This window comes from Mastigoproctus giganteus, chromosome 6 (assembly GCF_048544385.1).
Source record: "Mastigoproctus giganteus isolate SK-2022 chromosome 6, ASM4854438v1, whole genome shotgun sequence".
Lineage (NCBI taxonomy): Eukaryota > Metazoa > Arthropoda > Arachnida > Uropygi > Thelyphonidae > Mastigoproctus > Mastigoproctus giganteus.
The window spans coordinates 20,928,829-20,944,406 of NC_143580.1; the positions used below are offsets into that span (position 1 = coordinate 20,928,829).

Consider the following 15,578-nt stretch of genomic DNA (forward strand, 5'->3'; position numbering starts at 1 on the left):
GCCTTTGTCAAACTCGCTTAAGTTTGCAGCCTTTCCCATCTGAAGAACAAGAGTAACACTGATTAACGGAGCTCAGTATCAGGTGTTTTTTATAACATGTCCCGACCCGCACAAGTGCTGCAGTTCACTGTAGTTGCTTTGATTTGCATAACAACTCACTGTCATAATGTTTTGGCTCATCGGTGTATATATAAAGAGATATCCATTGAAAATGTCCACTTTCTTCTTGAATACATGCTTTTCATTATATTCTATAACACCTCTTTTATTGTTTGAATGTCTATTTTCACAATTTCATTCATTTATTGTTTCTTTTGAAACAATTATTGTGAAAAATGGTGTTTACACTGTTCAAAAGAAATGTTTGTTTTCAGAACCTGAAGAAACAGACTTTTTGTAACTTTTCATAAATGTCATTATGTTTAATGAAATAGGATTAGCTCTCATTGGATAAATCTGAACTAAGCCTTTCTCATCACATGCGAATGCAACTCTTGTTTTATAGACCAAATTGCATTACTGAATTTACTGATAAAACAGTTGCAATGACAAATTTATTTACTAAATGTTGAAAGGGTGAGTAAAAGTTCACCGAGAGTCACAAAACACTCTCAAATCTTTATAATAAGGAGGTAAGGGAATCATTCCAGAATCAGAAGAGGCTTGTGACAGTGTTATTGAAAATATGACCCAACTGAAACAACAAATAATGTTAATAGAGAATGGTTTCTTAAACTTACTAAAAGTCTTAAACTATCAACTGCACTCCCTCTTAATTCATATTATTGTAACACTATTTCCAAATATAAATGTCTGAACTGATCTTGAGAATTAGTTTAGGACAACACCCTCAGCTTTAAATTTATTTTAGGTTAAACCAATATATAATATATATATAAAAAGGTTTGTTTACTGATTATAATAACTACAGTAAACCCCCGCGAATAGCGGGGGTTACATTCCTGAGAAATGTTGCGAATACCGAAAACGCGAATACTGAGTTATGGCTCCCATAGTAATAAAGGGGTTCCGTTCCAAAGTATGTAATATACAAGAAAAACTAGTCTAAAATTTTGTCTATGTATGTATTATACGTACCTTCATAATATGACTATGTACAATGACAGTACATAGTGAAATGCAAGCATATAACATCAAAATGAAAATAAGAAACAATTTAATAATAAATGTAATATTTATTAGAAATTTCAAACAAATCTTTCAAACCAGCGCCTTTGCTAGCTAAAAAACTTATCCCGCCAGTGCTATCACCAGTTTCGCTAAAGTGTTGATAAAGGAGTTTTGCTTTTTCGCAAATGATGAGTGAACTTAATGGAATTTTATTTTGAGTTCGATCTCCTATCTACAGATTTAAAGCCTTTTCCATTTTTTCTAATTTAACATCACGAGTTACAGAGCAAATTTTTGAAGCAATTAGCGCGTTTTCACGGACACTAGGGCGGATTTTTTCTTCCGATTTTTTGATTGATCGTACCGTTGACTCACTGATTTTATAATGTTTTGCCACTGAGGAGACACTTTCACCTTAGAAATTTTGTCTAATAACTCAATTTTATTCGCTAATGTCATCACCTTCTTTGATCTTTTCACATTTCCCTTGTTATTCATAGCCATATTTTTGTACGGGTTAGAAAGAACTTTTCCACAATAAAGTCACTTTCTTCCGTTAACACACTTGAAAAAGTCTGTTTTACACTGCAAAACGGCAGATTTATCACTTTTGTAAGCATATCAATTTATAAATTGATAAATTTATAAGCATATAAATTAAAAGCAAACTACGAAACCTTCCATGACAAGCGCATAACACATACTGAACAAGGATTAGCGAGAAACATCCACGCTCGCGATTTTGTCACCCCTCTCCCCCCACCCAATGAGCGCTGTTTTGACTGGGAAAGATAATTTTAGCCACGCCCATGTTTTTTTATGGGAGAAAATATTCACGGCGCTTTAAATTTCACATTTTTTTAGGTTAAATCAGCGATCGCGAATATGCGAAAACAGACACCGCGAATAGCGGGGGTTTACTGTATAGGCCAAACACTCCAATCAGTTTTGAATAAAATAGTTGAGATTTACATGATCTCCCTTATAAGTAACTTTTTTTATATCAATTATTAAATAAGCATTTATATTCTTATCAGAAAGAAATAAGTACTCAGTTATTATTGCAACAATTAACGGAAAATATAATCTATCACTAAATAACTATAAAATTTTTTTATTTTAATACTTTCTTGATTTATCTAAGCTCTAATTAATCTAAGAATTTACAGGATAAATTATCCTCATATGGAGTAAGAGGGAATATTCTTAAATTATTAGTAAGTTTTTCGAACAGTAATAATATAGGTATTAAAAGAGGTCTTCTACAAGAAACTCACTCAGGCCCCAAACTTTTTAATATTTTATAATACAAATGACGTATTTAGTTTGTTCAAAGAGTCTTTATTAAAGTTTATAATGATAATATAACAGGAAAAGGCTTAAACAGAATGACTTTAGATTTGCAATGTGACCTTATTCAAATACAGAAATGGATTCATAATTATCAGTTAGCAATTAGCTGTATTTTACTAAAACTAAATTATTATTATTAAATGCTCCACATCAAATACGTAATATTACACCATCTGAAAAGTTACATTCACATTGTTGCCTAAATCGGAATTATTTTGAATCATGTTCTTGCCAACTTATAGAAACTGTTTCTCAGTATAAATATCTTGGATTATGGATTGATCATTCTCTAAATTGGAATTAATTATTTGATTAGCAAGATATATATTTTTTTTATTATCATATAAGACAAATTTACTTTAGCAACAAGAGTGTCTATATATTTTATGTTAGTTGATTCAGTTTTAAATTATGCTGTAAATATTTAGGTGTGAGGCAGTACTTCTGAATGACTAAATTATACAAAGGATAGTAAAACTACTTATTGGAAGTGATGTATGGAATGACAATGTCATTCCATATATCACTTCCAATAATTAGAAGGAAAAATTGTTTTAACACAATTTAAGATATTATTTTCTATTCAGAAATTATTTAATTTGATTTAAAAAAACTTTAATGCAATAGAGAGCTAAAAATTCTCTAGATAAAACAAATTAAAGTTTACATTGTACAAGGGCTTATAAATTCCAACATCCTAAACCATTAAATGAATATGGAACAAGATAGCCTTATTATGTTATTAATAATCTTGGGGGGGGACAAAGACTAATGGATTAACAGTAGCCACTGGCAGAGGTGAAAGAGATTCTTGCACTGCTTCTATTGGAATGAGCAGAAGCCTGAAAAACAAGATGCAGGATATTTCAGAGACTGCTGGAAGTCATTGTGATACAAGTAAACACATGGGTTGTGTTAGGGTAGCTAAGAATAAAAACAAGTGCAGGTATACTTGCGTGTACACCAATGCTAGGAGTTTAGTAAATAAATTTGATGAATTTGAGGTATTGCTCAAAACATCAAAGGCAGATATTGTTGGGATATCAGAGACGTGGTGTCACACAGATATAAGGAATGCAGAACTGGAATTTGGGGAGTACAATGTGTATAGAAAGGATAGACAGGACAGGAGGGGAGGAGGGGTTATGCTATTAGTTAAAAAACACATAAAATCCAAGGAAGTGAAGCCAGTCGACATTGATGGACAGTGCAGTGTCGAGTCAGTTTGGTGTGACATAAGCATAGGTAAATCAAAATTGAGAGTAGGAGTGTGCTATAGGCCTAATGACTCTGATGAGTATAATAAGATACTGTACAGGGAAATAGAATGGGCCAGTAAATCAGAGAGTCTTATAATGGGGGATTTTAATTTCCCAGATATTGACTGGAATTTGTGGGTTGGTCACTCACACACTAGCAGGGCTTTTGTGGATTTATTGGATGATTGTTTTCTACACCAGCATGTTCGGGAGGCAACTAGAGGGAGTAATACTCTTGATCTGATTATCAGTAGTGATTCTTCATGCATTAGGAATCTGCAGATAAAGGAACCACTGGGTGGCAGTGATCACAGTGTGCTGAAGTGGGATTTACTCAAGGAGGTAACTACCATCAGAGGCAAAGGGAAGGGTTTTTGCTTTCATAAAGGCGACTATGATGGTCTGAGACAGTATTTAAATTCTATACAGTGGGACCAACTGATGATGTTACCAACAGCAAATTCAAAATGGGAATCATTCAAGGAACTAATCTTGGAAGCTACCAGGCTTTACATACCAACCAAGAAATATTGTTCAAGGTTCAGGCCTAAATGGTTGTCAGATGAACTAATGAGACATATGGAAGAGAAGAAAAATGCATGGGATACATACAAATTAATGGGTGACATGGAAGCCTATGATAGATATAAGTTGGTCTGTAACCAAGTCACAAAGGAGATTAGGCAGGCAAAGGCAGATTATGAGAAATCCTTGGCAAAGGACGCAAAGAAAAACAGAAAAGAGTTCTTTACCTATTTAAACTCAAGACGGAAAGGGATGAATCAGATTGGTCCACTGGATGTTGATGGTTCAACAGTTGAGGATCCTGCTCAGGTGGCTAACAATCTAAACGAGTATTTTGCATCTACATTCACACATGAGGAGTTATTCAGGAAGGGGAATGTCGTAGGTGAAGTAAACATTGGCAGTGAGCTAGATTATTTTCTAATAACTGAGGGGAAAGTGGAGGAGAAATTGCTGAGGATAAACATAAAAAAGGCACCAGGGGTGGATGGGATCTATCCAGTTATATTGAAGGAGGCAGCAAAGGAAGTAAGCAAACCCCTAGCCATAATTATGAGAGCTTCTTTGGACTCAGGGGAGGTACCCATGGACTGGAGATGTGCAAATGTAACCCCAATTCACAAAGGAGGATCAAAGGCTGACACAAGTAATTACAGACCTGTTAGTTTAACTTCGGTTCCAGGAAAATTAATGGAGGCACTGGTTAAAGAAGCACTGCAGGATCACCTGGACAAGAATTCAGTTATAGCTCAGACACAGCATGGTTTTGTTAAGGGCAGGTCTTGTCTGACCAATTTGATTGGATACTATGATGTAGTCACAAAAGAACTGGATGCAGGGAATAACTTTGATATTATATATTTGGATCTTAGAAAGGCTTTTGATACTGTTGCGCATGGAAGACTGCTGCACAAATTGGAGAAGTGTGGCATTGGAGGCAAATTGCTGCTATGGATAAAGGGATGGTTGAGTGGCAGAAGACAGAGAGTGGTAATCAATGGACACTGCTCAACGTGGACTAATGTTATTAGTGGAGTTCCTCAGGGTTCAGTGTTGGGTCCATTGTTGTTTTCTGTATTTATAAATGATATTGATGATGGTGTATCAGGCTTAATGTCCAAGTTTGCAGATGATACCAAGGTTGGCAGGGTTGTTAAGGACACTACTGATACTATGGTGCTGCAACAGGATCTGGAAAGGTTGAGCAGATGGGCTGAGAGGTGGCAAATGAAGTTTATCATTGACAAATGTAAAGTACTACATATGGGAAACAGTAACCCCAGATCAACGTATCAACTCTGTGGCACTACGCTGGCAGTGGTAGAGAATGAAAAGGACCTGGGGGTAATTGTGCAGGCAGATATGAAGTTCTCTGAGCAGTGCAGACGAGCTGCAAGAGTAGCTCATGGTGTCTTGTCAATGATATACAGGAATTTTTCTAGCAGGGATAAGGATGTGATTATTCCCTTGTATAAGGCATTGGTCAGGCCACACCTTGAGTACTGTATACAGGTCTGGAGGCCTCATTTCAAGAAGGATGTAGAGCTGCTCGAACGAGTACAGAGAAGGGCAACAAGATTAGTGAATGGAACAAAGGGTTGCTCTTACGAAGAAAGGCTTAAGTTTTGCAAATTACAGTGTCTGGAAACTAGGCATCGGCGAGGTGATCTGATAGAGGTGTATAAGGCTTTGAATGGCTTGAGCATGCTCAATGCCGATGGGATTCTTCCTCTTGCTCAGAATAATCACCTGAGAGGGCATAAATTCAAATTGAGGAAGGACGGATGTCGGATAGATGTGCGGAAATTTGCCTTTAGCCAGCGGGCAGTTGGTTTGTGGAATAGACTCCCATCGCTTGTTGTTGAAGTTGATAGCCTAAATAAATTTAAGGCTCAGCTGGACAGGTATTTCGAACGAATGGAGGGGTGAAATGGGAGTAGTGTTTTTTTTTTTTTTTTTGGCTGATGCTGAATAAGCTTGCTTTCTTGCATCATATGCCTCTACTAATGCTAATGCTAATAACAGTTTATGAAAGTTGGATTCTAAGATTAGGCAATCATTGACATACTCTCAGATGAAATTATATTTACGAAAGTTTTTAATATTTAACGAGTTACCATAAGAATAATAACAGTTACTGTTCTCTAACTTGGTTTGGTGGAATCAATTAAATTGATTTTTCCCTCTTCTTTTTTTTTTCCCCCAAGAAATGGGTTTGAGAATTTTATAATTAGCTTTGTATTTGAGTAAATGTGTAACAATAACTTTTTGATAAGGATTCTGAAATCCTTTTTTGATGTAATTTAATTGATAGACTAATAAATATTGTATTATTATTAGTAGCAGTAGTGGCAAACGATGTGAGGAAACAAGTTTATGGACACACATCATCTGTCCATCCTCACTAATAATTTGTTTAATCTTTCCTTAAATTTATTCAAACTATCCACTACCACAACACCAGATGGCAGGTCGCTCCAATAATCATTTACTCTCTGGCTGAAAGCAAATTTTTTTTTTTTTTCATATGTCTATCCTGCAGTTATCCTTTATCAATTTAAGTCTAAGTCCCCTTGCGTGTGTTGTCCAAAAAAGAGTAAGAATACCATAATCACTAAGTTTACTCAATCCATTCAGAGCCTTAAACACTATAATCAGATCTCCTCACAAGTGCCTAGTTCTTAAGTGTTGCAATTTGTAGAATCAGTCTTTTGTGATAAGAGATTTTTTTTTTTTTTTTTTTTTTTTGTTAGTTGTTGGCACATCTGCTTCTGTGGTCATAATGCACCTCCCAAAGTTTTTGCATTTTACTCTGATCCAAGCCTGAGGCGGGATTCGAACCCGCGACCTTTGGGTTGCCAGGCAGGCACTTTACTCGCCTGGCTAGCCCAGTCAGCGATAAGAGAATCCTTTTGTGCTCTTGACTAACCTGGTTTCTCTTCTTTTCACCCATTCCACAAGTTCCACATCTTTCCTAAAATAAGGCTTCCAGAATTGTATGCAGCACTCAAGATGTGGCTTAACCATGGCCTTATACAATGGGATAATCATCTCCTTGTTCCTCCTGGAAAAATTCCTGTATATTTGTCAAAACCCCATAAGCTGTCCTAGCTTATGGGGTTTTGACCCCATAAGCTAGGACTGACTGTCTCAGGGAACTTCATGTTGGACTACATTTCCCTCTCTTTCATTCTCCACCACCTTGATTGTGGTAACACCTAACTGGAATGTTATTCTGGGATTACTGTGGCCCATATGCAGCACCTTACATTTACCAGTGTTAAACCTCAACTGCCATTTCTCAGCCCATCTGTCTAAGTTTTCTAGGTCTTGCTGCAGTAGTATGCTATGATTCCTGTCATGTATTTGGATAAATGCATCCTATCAAATTGGCCATGACAAAACTTTTTGTATAAGATACAGAAAAAAAATTAAGGTTATTGAATAAACTTACTACTTTACTGTCAGTTTCTAGCACACCTCTCACCAAACTATTAGTTTGAAATTAATAGTTGTATAAAATTTGATTCCAGTCTCATTGCTCTAAAATTAATTTTCTATAATTATAAACTTTCTTACCACATATGCAACAGGCAAAACAAGATGAAAGAAAGCTGATAAATAATCCCCATCTTCCATACCTCCCTAAAATAATTAATTATAATAATTACGTTTTTGCTTAATACAATATATCATACTTTCACACAATGATATATAATGTATATTAAAAATTATATAAAAGATAATTTCTGTTCCTGAGTCCAAAATACTGAAATTAATTATTTATGGTTATCAAAAAAACTCAGATATCCAAAAACGTATATGATAAAATAATCTCTGTGTATTCAAAAATTAAATAAAACACAGCTGAAAACATATTTTTATGTTTAAATTATTAATACAACACATTTTTATCTATTTCCAGTTAGTATTCTTTTTACAAGTCAGTCCAGCTATCTCAAAAGTTTTGTGTTCCAAGGTTCTCTTGTCTCTGAGTATCACTTTTTAAATGGTGAACTTATTTTTTTTTTAAATTAGAACATATGATTAATTAATCACATACCATCTTTATATCAAATATGATAATTAGTCAAATATAAATTGTCAATAAAATAACCAATATAACATAGAGAAAAATAAAATATTCACGTAAAAGCATTCTCCGATCACTTCTAACTGCCCTTCTTCATCTATACTTTAATAATTACATATATCACTTTCACTTCTGCCATGCCAATGAATGAAATTCTTCCTTTACTGTCATGCACTAAAAATGTGTTTATTAACCTGCTCATTCCTCTCTGATCAATTTTTTATTAATAAATAAAGGAGGCTTTAGCCCTACAGAATTTCTAAAACACTCTCATTTCTGTCATGGCCTGCTTAGCTGCAAAAGAACTGTGGATGCCACTATGTGAGTGATCAAGACAGAGACAATGGAAAAATAAGTCTTAAATATGGTACACCCAATAACTATGGTGCCAGCCAAACAATTACATTTCATCTGAAAAGATGAAATGTAAATTTCCATGTTGACCCAAAACCATCGACAGGTCAAAACCCAAATGCAAATATGCAACATAATCCACTAAGTGAAATTATAAAGCAAAACAACATATTAAATACTCAATTATAAGATCTTGAAAATTTAAAAAACAAACTTCAAAACACAGAAAATTAAATTAATTAACAAATTACATTAGAACAGGAGTAACCATATCAAAGAAAAACAAAGGGGAGCAAAATAAAACAAGAAAAAGGTAAATTGCCTCTATATTATCCATATCAGAATTCACTAAAATGTAAATTAAATGCAGTATAATAAAATAATGACTTATAAAATTAGACAGTTTGAAACAATTCCTTTCATGTGGTATAACAGTATATTGTCACCATCCTTGTCCCTGCTGGCAAAATTCTTGTATATCATGAGCTGTCCTAGCAGCTTGTCTGTACTACTCAGAAAACTTCATGTTGGACCATATAATTACCCCTAAGCCATTTTCATTTTCCACCACCTTGAGGTAGTATTGCCCAATTGGTATATTAATCTGGATTACTGCTACCCAAGTGCAGCACCTTGCATTTATCAATGTAAACTTCAATTGACACTTCTCAGCTCATCTGCTTAATTTTTCTAGGTCATATTTTTGTTGCAGCATCATACCCTGATTTCTGTCACTAACCACCCTGGCAATCTTTATGTCATCAGCAAAATTAAACATTAAACTTTATCAGTACTGTTAATAAATATTGAAAATAAGGAACCCAGAAACCAAGCCCTAATGGACTCCACCAATAATATTAGCCAATGAAGAGTGGTGGACTTTAATAACCAATGCCTCCTGCCACTCAACCATCCTTTTATCTGCAGCAGTAACCTGCCCCTAATACCACACTTCTTCAATTTATATAGCAGTTTCACATGGAGCAGTATCAAAAGCTTTACTGAAATCTAAGTACATGACAAAATTATTTTTTTCCAAGTAGTTCCTTTGTGACTTGTTATAGTAGCTGATCAGATTTGTGAGACAAGATCTCACCATAACAAATCCACGCTGTAATTTCAGTATAACTGCATTCCTGTTCAGATGATCCTGTATTACTACTTTAACCACTGACAAATAGTTCTGAATAGTCATACCTGCCTTGTGCAGGGCAGCAAAGATATTTATATTCTACTACTTCTTAAAGTTTGTCTAGAAAACTTTGGAATAGGATCAAAAGTAAATATCTAGCAATTTTGCCGAAGGGAGATGACATTTGGCAAAGGTTTTAAGATAGAAATATAATGGAAAGTTAAAAGTAAATGAATGAAACATATAAAGTTTATATTCAGGTTTTCCAGGAGCCTAATTTGACAACCACACTAGTCATGGCCATATATATTTCTAAGGCAGTATTAGTAATAATATTAGCATCAGCAATGTAGTGCAAGGAAGCCACACTGGCCAAAAAATAAAAATAGATATAAAATAGATAAAGTATGCATTTCTCTCTGCATTTAGGTAACAATCTAGTAGATTTTTGAATTTTTTTAAATTGTCGGCCTCAATTATCTGTGGAGAAACTCTTGTAATCAATGGCTTGCTGACTGGAAGCAAACTTTCTACAATCTTGCCTAAATCTCTCCTCTTGTTCATGGTCCCTAGTTCTGGGATTTTTTATAACAGTGAAAATTTCACCTTCCTTCATTTTATTAACCCCTCTGAGTCTTATAAACCTCAATTAGGTCTGCCTGGTTGCCAAGGTCTGTAGCACACAAGATTTTCTGGGTATGGTTGTCCTTTTGCTGATCTCACCATGAGTTAACCATCTTTGGACCCTTTCAAGAAGCTCAATGTCTTTTATCAGATGAGGTCTCTAGACCTGAGCACAGTATTCCAAATGCGGTCTTACAATTGCTTTATACAGTGGGATCATGACCTCCCTATCTCTACAGGCTATTGTTTAATATATCATTGATAGGACATGATGGGCTTTTCTGGCTGCCTGTTTACATTTCTCAGAAAACTTCATATCTGCCAGTATTGAAATCCCAGATCCTTTAACCATTTTTAATTCATCCTCACCAAGTGTTTAAGTTATTTTGGGGTTGCTATTTTCCAAGTGCATTTTGTTGCATTAAAATATAGCTGCCACTTTTCTGACAATTCTTGAAGCCTGATCAAGTCATCATGAAGGAGCACTGCTTGGCATTGATCATTAACAACTCTCCAAATCTTTACAGTGATCTGCAGATTTTGACATTGTCCTCTATCCTTTCACTGATGTCATGTTTTAAGTAAATCACAAACAACAGTGGTCCAAGAACCAATCCTTGGGGGGGGCGACCCACTCCTGATGTTAACACTTTTTTTTTTTTTTTTTTTTTTTTTGATTTGGTAGTTGTTGGCGCATCGGCTTCTGTGGCCATATTGCACCTCCCAAGGTTTTTGCAGTACTTTGATCCAAGCCCGAGGCGGGAATCGAACCCGCGACCTTTGGGTTGCCGGGCAGGTACTTTACCCACTCGGCTAGCCCGGTCGGCGATGTTAACACTAATTTGAAGAATATCCATTAATCACAATCCTTTGCTTTCTGCCCTACAGCCAACCTGCAATCCATCTTAGAAACTTTCCAGTAATCCCAACATGTTCCAGCTTATATAGTAATCTTTCATGAAGGACAGAGTCAAATGCCTTGCTAAAATCCAAATGAATCTAGTTTGAAATTATTCCCTACATCGAGCACATGAGTAACTCAGTCCCTTGTGATACACACTGATGGCACTTATCTGCAGCCAATATCCTAAAATTATTTACACTCATCAACATCCATTATTTATATATTGATAGGTATTGGCTGGAGGCCTCTCCAGCCAATACCCATCAAGGCCTCTCCAGCAACTGGAAAGTTGCTGGAGAGGCCTTCATCCTGCAGTGGATTGAAAATGGATGATGATGATGATGATGATGGGTATTGGCAAAGAAAAAGTCTCAGCACCCATCACTGTTTAAAGCAAGTAATTAGCTTTAGTTTATAATGTGCCTCTTCATACTGTGGTTTTGGATATACTGTGGGTACCCTGAAACTAGTTAGGGAAAAAAGTACTGTGTTCAAAGACCTAGCAATTTCATATTGGAAACTGGAAAAAGTGAAGACTGTAATATACTTGTATCTACTGTACATCATATTGCTGTATTTTCAAGAGGGAAAATTACTAAAAATTGGCTGTATATTTGCTTTGATATTTGATTTGCTTCCATATTCAATTGCAGAGTAATTTTTGCAAACAATAGTAATTAGTCACTTATCAGTGACTGATTACTATAGATGCCCTGTTTCTCCCCTCAGCTAGAGATGCAATAAAAGAGTATATTGGTGGTATGTTAATTACAAACAGTTACCCCTGGAGGGGAATAAGGCTACTGTTTGTCAAGTGTGTTACATTAGTTAAAAAGTAAATTTTTGTAAACAACAGCGCATGACATCCTTCCTTCAACTAGAAGTTACACTTAGGATAGCAAAAACTGCTAAGGGCTAACTAGACAAAAATATACGAGGGATGATCATTTAACTCATGGACTGATGCAAGATCTTATCTTAATTGTCATCTGAATCTTCTGTGGATCTCTCCTCCTCGCAAAATACCCCTTCCTGAACTTTACACACTTTTGCCACTATTGTACCCACTTGCAAGTGGGTATAATAGTTCGCCACTTGCAAGAAGCATTAAATGCTTCCATTGTGGCTTCGCAAGTTCTCATCACCCTCAGTTTTCAAATATTGTAGGTTAATGATCGAAAACCAAGACCTGTAGTTGGTTTAATAATCTTTTCCGGCTAAGGTAAAGAAAGCCTGCACGAGAAGCATGCAAACGCTCGATGACATTTACCGGTAAAAGTACTTTGCCGTAACGGCATTTGTATTGTTGCTCGTTCGGTAAACAGACAGTGGGTGTTATCGGTCTGGAGTAGAAGTTGAATCCCACGGGAGCTTGAAACCCTACCAAAGTGTGTGGACGGGGGAGTAACCTGACCTTTTTTTCTTTAGAATCACGAAAAGAGTCATATTGGTGCTGGCGTCATAAAAAATGTTCGCAACGTAGTTTCACTGGTAAACTTTTTCGAAATTTGCCGTGCTTCTCGTGTGGACTTCCTTTGCCTTTTTTTTTTTTTTTTTTTTTTTCTTAATAAACAATTTATCCACTAGTCCACCAATGATTCTAAAGAAAAAAGGTCAGGTTACCCCCTCCACTTTGGGAGAGTTTCAATCTCCCATGGGATTCAATTTCTACTCCTGACTGATAACACCCCCATCTGTTTACCAAGCGAGCAACAATACAAATGTCGTTATGGCAAAGTACTTTTACCGGTAAATTTCATCGAACTTTTGCATGCTTCTCGGGCAGGCTTTCTTTACCTTCGCCTCTTTTCCATCTAATTTCTCCTAGAACATTCGGGAGATTTCTAAAGCATTCTGGAACTATATACATTTGAGAATGTTCTAGAATATTGTTATGCGTGGAAGAAAAGTTAGGATGTTTCAGGAACTTTCAACAGAGATTTCTAGAAATATTATGAATCTTCTAGAAACTTATCTACTGGTATACACATGAGTGGGTTCTGCACCAAGCAAACATTTTTGTATTTCAAGAAGTGAATGTGTTTCAGAAAATGAGTGGTGAACAAGTGTTTTAGTGCATTAGTGTTTGTAACAGTAGCCGCAGGCAGAGGTGGAAATGATTCTTGCACTGCTTCTGTTGGAATGAGCAGCAGCACGGAAATCCAGTTGCTGAGGATTTCAGGAACTGATGGAAGTTATGGAACAAGTAAATACATGGGCTGTGTTAGAGTAACTAAGAGTAAGAACAGATGCTAGTCAAGACATCAAAGGCAGATATTGTTGGGTTTTCAGAGACGTAGTATCACACAGATATAAGCAGTGCAGAATTGGAATTTGGGGAGTATAATGTGTACAGAAAAGATAGACAGGATAAGAAGGGAGGATGTGTTATGCTGATAGTTAAGAAACAAAATCTTACAAAGTGCATCCAATTGACATAGATGGACAGTGTAATGTTGAGTCAGTTTGGTGTGACATAAGCACTGGGAAAGCAAAAATGAGGGTAGGAGTTTGTTATAGGCCTAATGACTCTGATGAGTACAATGAACAATTATACAGAGAAACAGAGTGTGCCAGTAAATCAGTGTCTTTTAATGAGGGATTTTAACTTCCCAGTTATAGACTGGAACTTGTGGGTTGGTCACTTGCACACTAGAAAGGCTTTTGTGGATTTATTGGATGATTGTTTTCTACAGCAGCATGTTAGAAAGGCAAAAAGAGGGAGACTCTTGATCCGATTATCAGCAATGATTATTATGTATTAAGAATTTACAGATAAAGGAACCACTAGGAGTCAGTGATCACAGTGTACTCATGTGGGATTTACTTAAAGATGTAACTACCATCAGGGGTAAAGGGAAGGGTTTTTGCTTTCGTAAAGGCAACTACAGTGGTCTCAGAGATTTTTTAGGTTCTATACAGTGGGACCAACTGATGATGTTACCAACAGCAAATTCTAAAATTGAGAAGCTTTCAAGGAAGTAATTTTGGAAGCTACTAAGCTTTTTGTTCCAACTAAGAAATACTGCTCTAGGTTTAGGCCCAAATGGATGTCAGATGAACTAATGAGACTTGTGGTAGAGAAGAAAAATGCATGGGATGCACACAAATTGTCAGGCAACACAGAAGCCCACGGTAGATATAAGCTAGTCTGTAATCAAGTCACAAAGGAGATTAGTCAAGAGAAGGCAGATTATGAGAAATCTTTGGCAAAGGATGCTAAGAAAAACAGCAAGGATTTCTTTACTTATATAAAATCTAAAAGGAAGGTGATGAATCAGATTGGTCCACTTGCTATCAATGGTTTGACTGTAGATAATCAATCCCAGATAGCTGTCAAACTAAATGATTATTTTGTATTTACATTCGCACATGAGGAGTTATTCAAGGAGGAGAGGGCCAGATGTTTATCAAACTCTAACAGGCAGAGGTGTATTGCTAAAAAAAATAGTACCGGAATGATCATTCTCCAGAAGACTATGACAGCGCCACATCGACTGTACAGTAACTGAATCAGACTTCAGATTCACGATTCATAGAACAAGCAGTTCTAGCATTCAGCTTATGGCGAATCAAAATGCAGCGTTTGCACACATCACAGTATATCTCATTCGTTGGATCTCTTTGTCTAACACAATGTACTTTAGTAAGAAACGTACAAGTTTCATTGCGAAATTTATATTTTTGTTTTTAAATAAATTTTTAAAGAAATCTATTAATTTTAAAGATTACTATTAATATATATTTTTAGTAGCAATGGGTAAAATAGATATTTCTCCCTTCCCTTTGATTATGACATTATTTCATAATATTAGGGGTATAAATTTAATGATTTTCTATTATGACACTTAGAAAAAGTACCGGCATGTTGTTCCAGTGCGTTCCGGCCCGAATATACCATTGCTAACAGGGAGTTAAATGATTTTGTAATAACTGAGAGGAAAGTGGAGGAGAAATTGTTGAAGTTAAAAATAAGAAAGGCACCTGGGGTAGATGGGGTCTATCCAGTTATATTAAAGGAGGTGGCAAAGGAAGTAAGCAAACGCTTCGCCATAATTATGGGAGCATCCTTAGACTTGGAGGAAGTTCTCACAGGCTGGAGATGTGTAAGTGTATCTCCAATTCACAAAGGGGGATGAAAGAATGACACGAGTAATTACAGACCTGTTAGTTTGACTTCTGTTCAAGGGAAAATAATGGAGT

The 15,578-nt window shown here is 35.9% G+C and overlaps 1 protein-coding gene across 5 annotated transcripts in view; it reads right to left on the reverse strand.

Annotated features, from left to right (window-relative positions):
* Positions 1–15,578, reverse strand: part of LOC150084061 (protein deacetylase HDAC6-like) — a 463,437-nt gene that overhangs the window by 79,818 nt on the left and 368,041 nt on the right. For all 5 annotated transcript variants that reach the window (XM_090375877.1, XM_090375876.1, XM_090375878.1 and 2 more), the window contains one exon: positions 7,848–7,913. In XM_090375877.1, the coding sequence (XP_090232003.1) occupies positions 7,848–7,913 (66 nt within the window). The remainder of the gene's footprint in view (positions 1–7,847; positions 7,914–15,578) is intronic.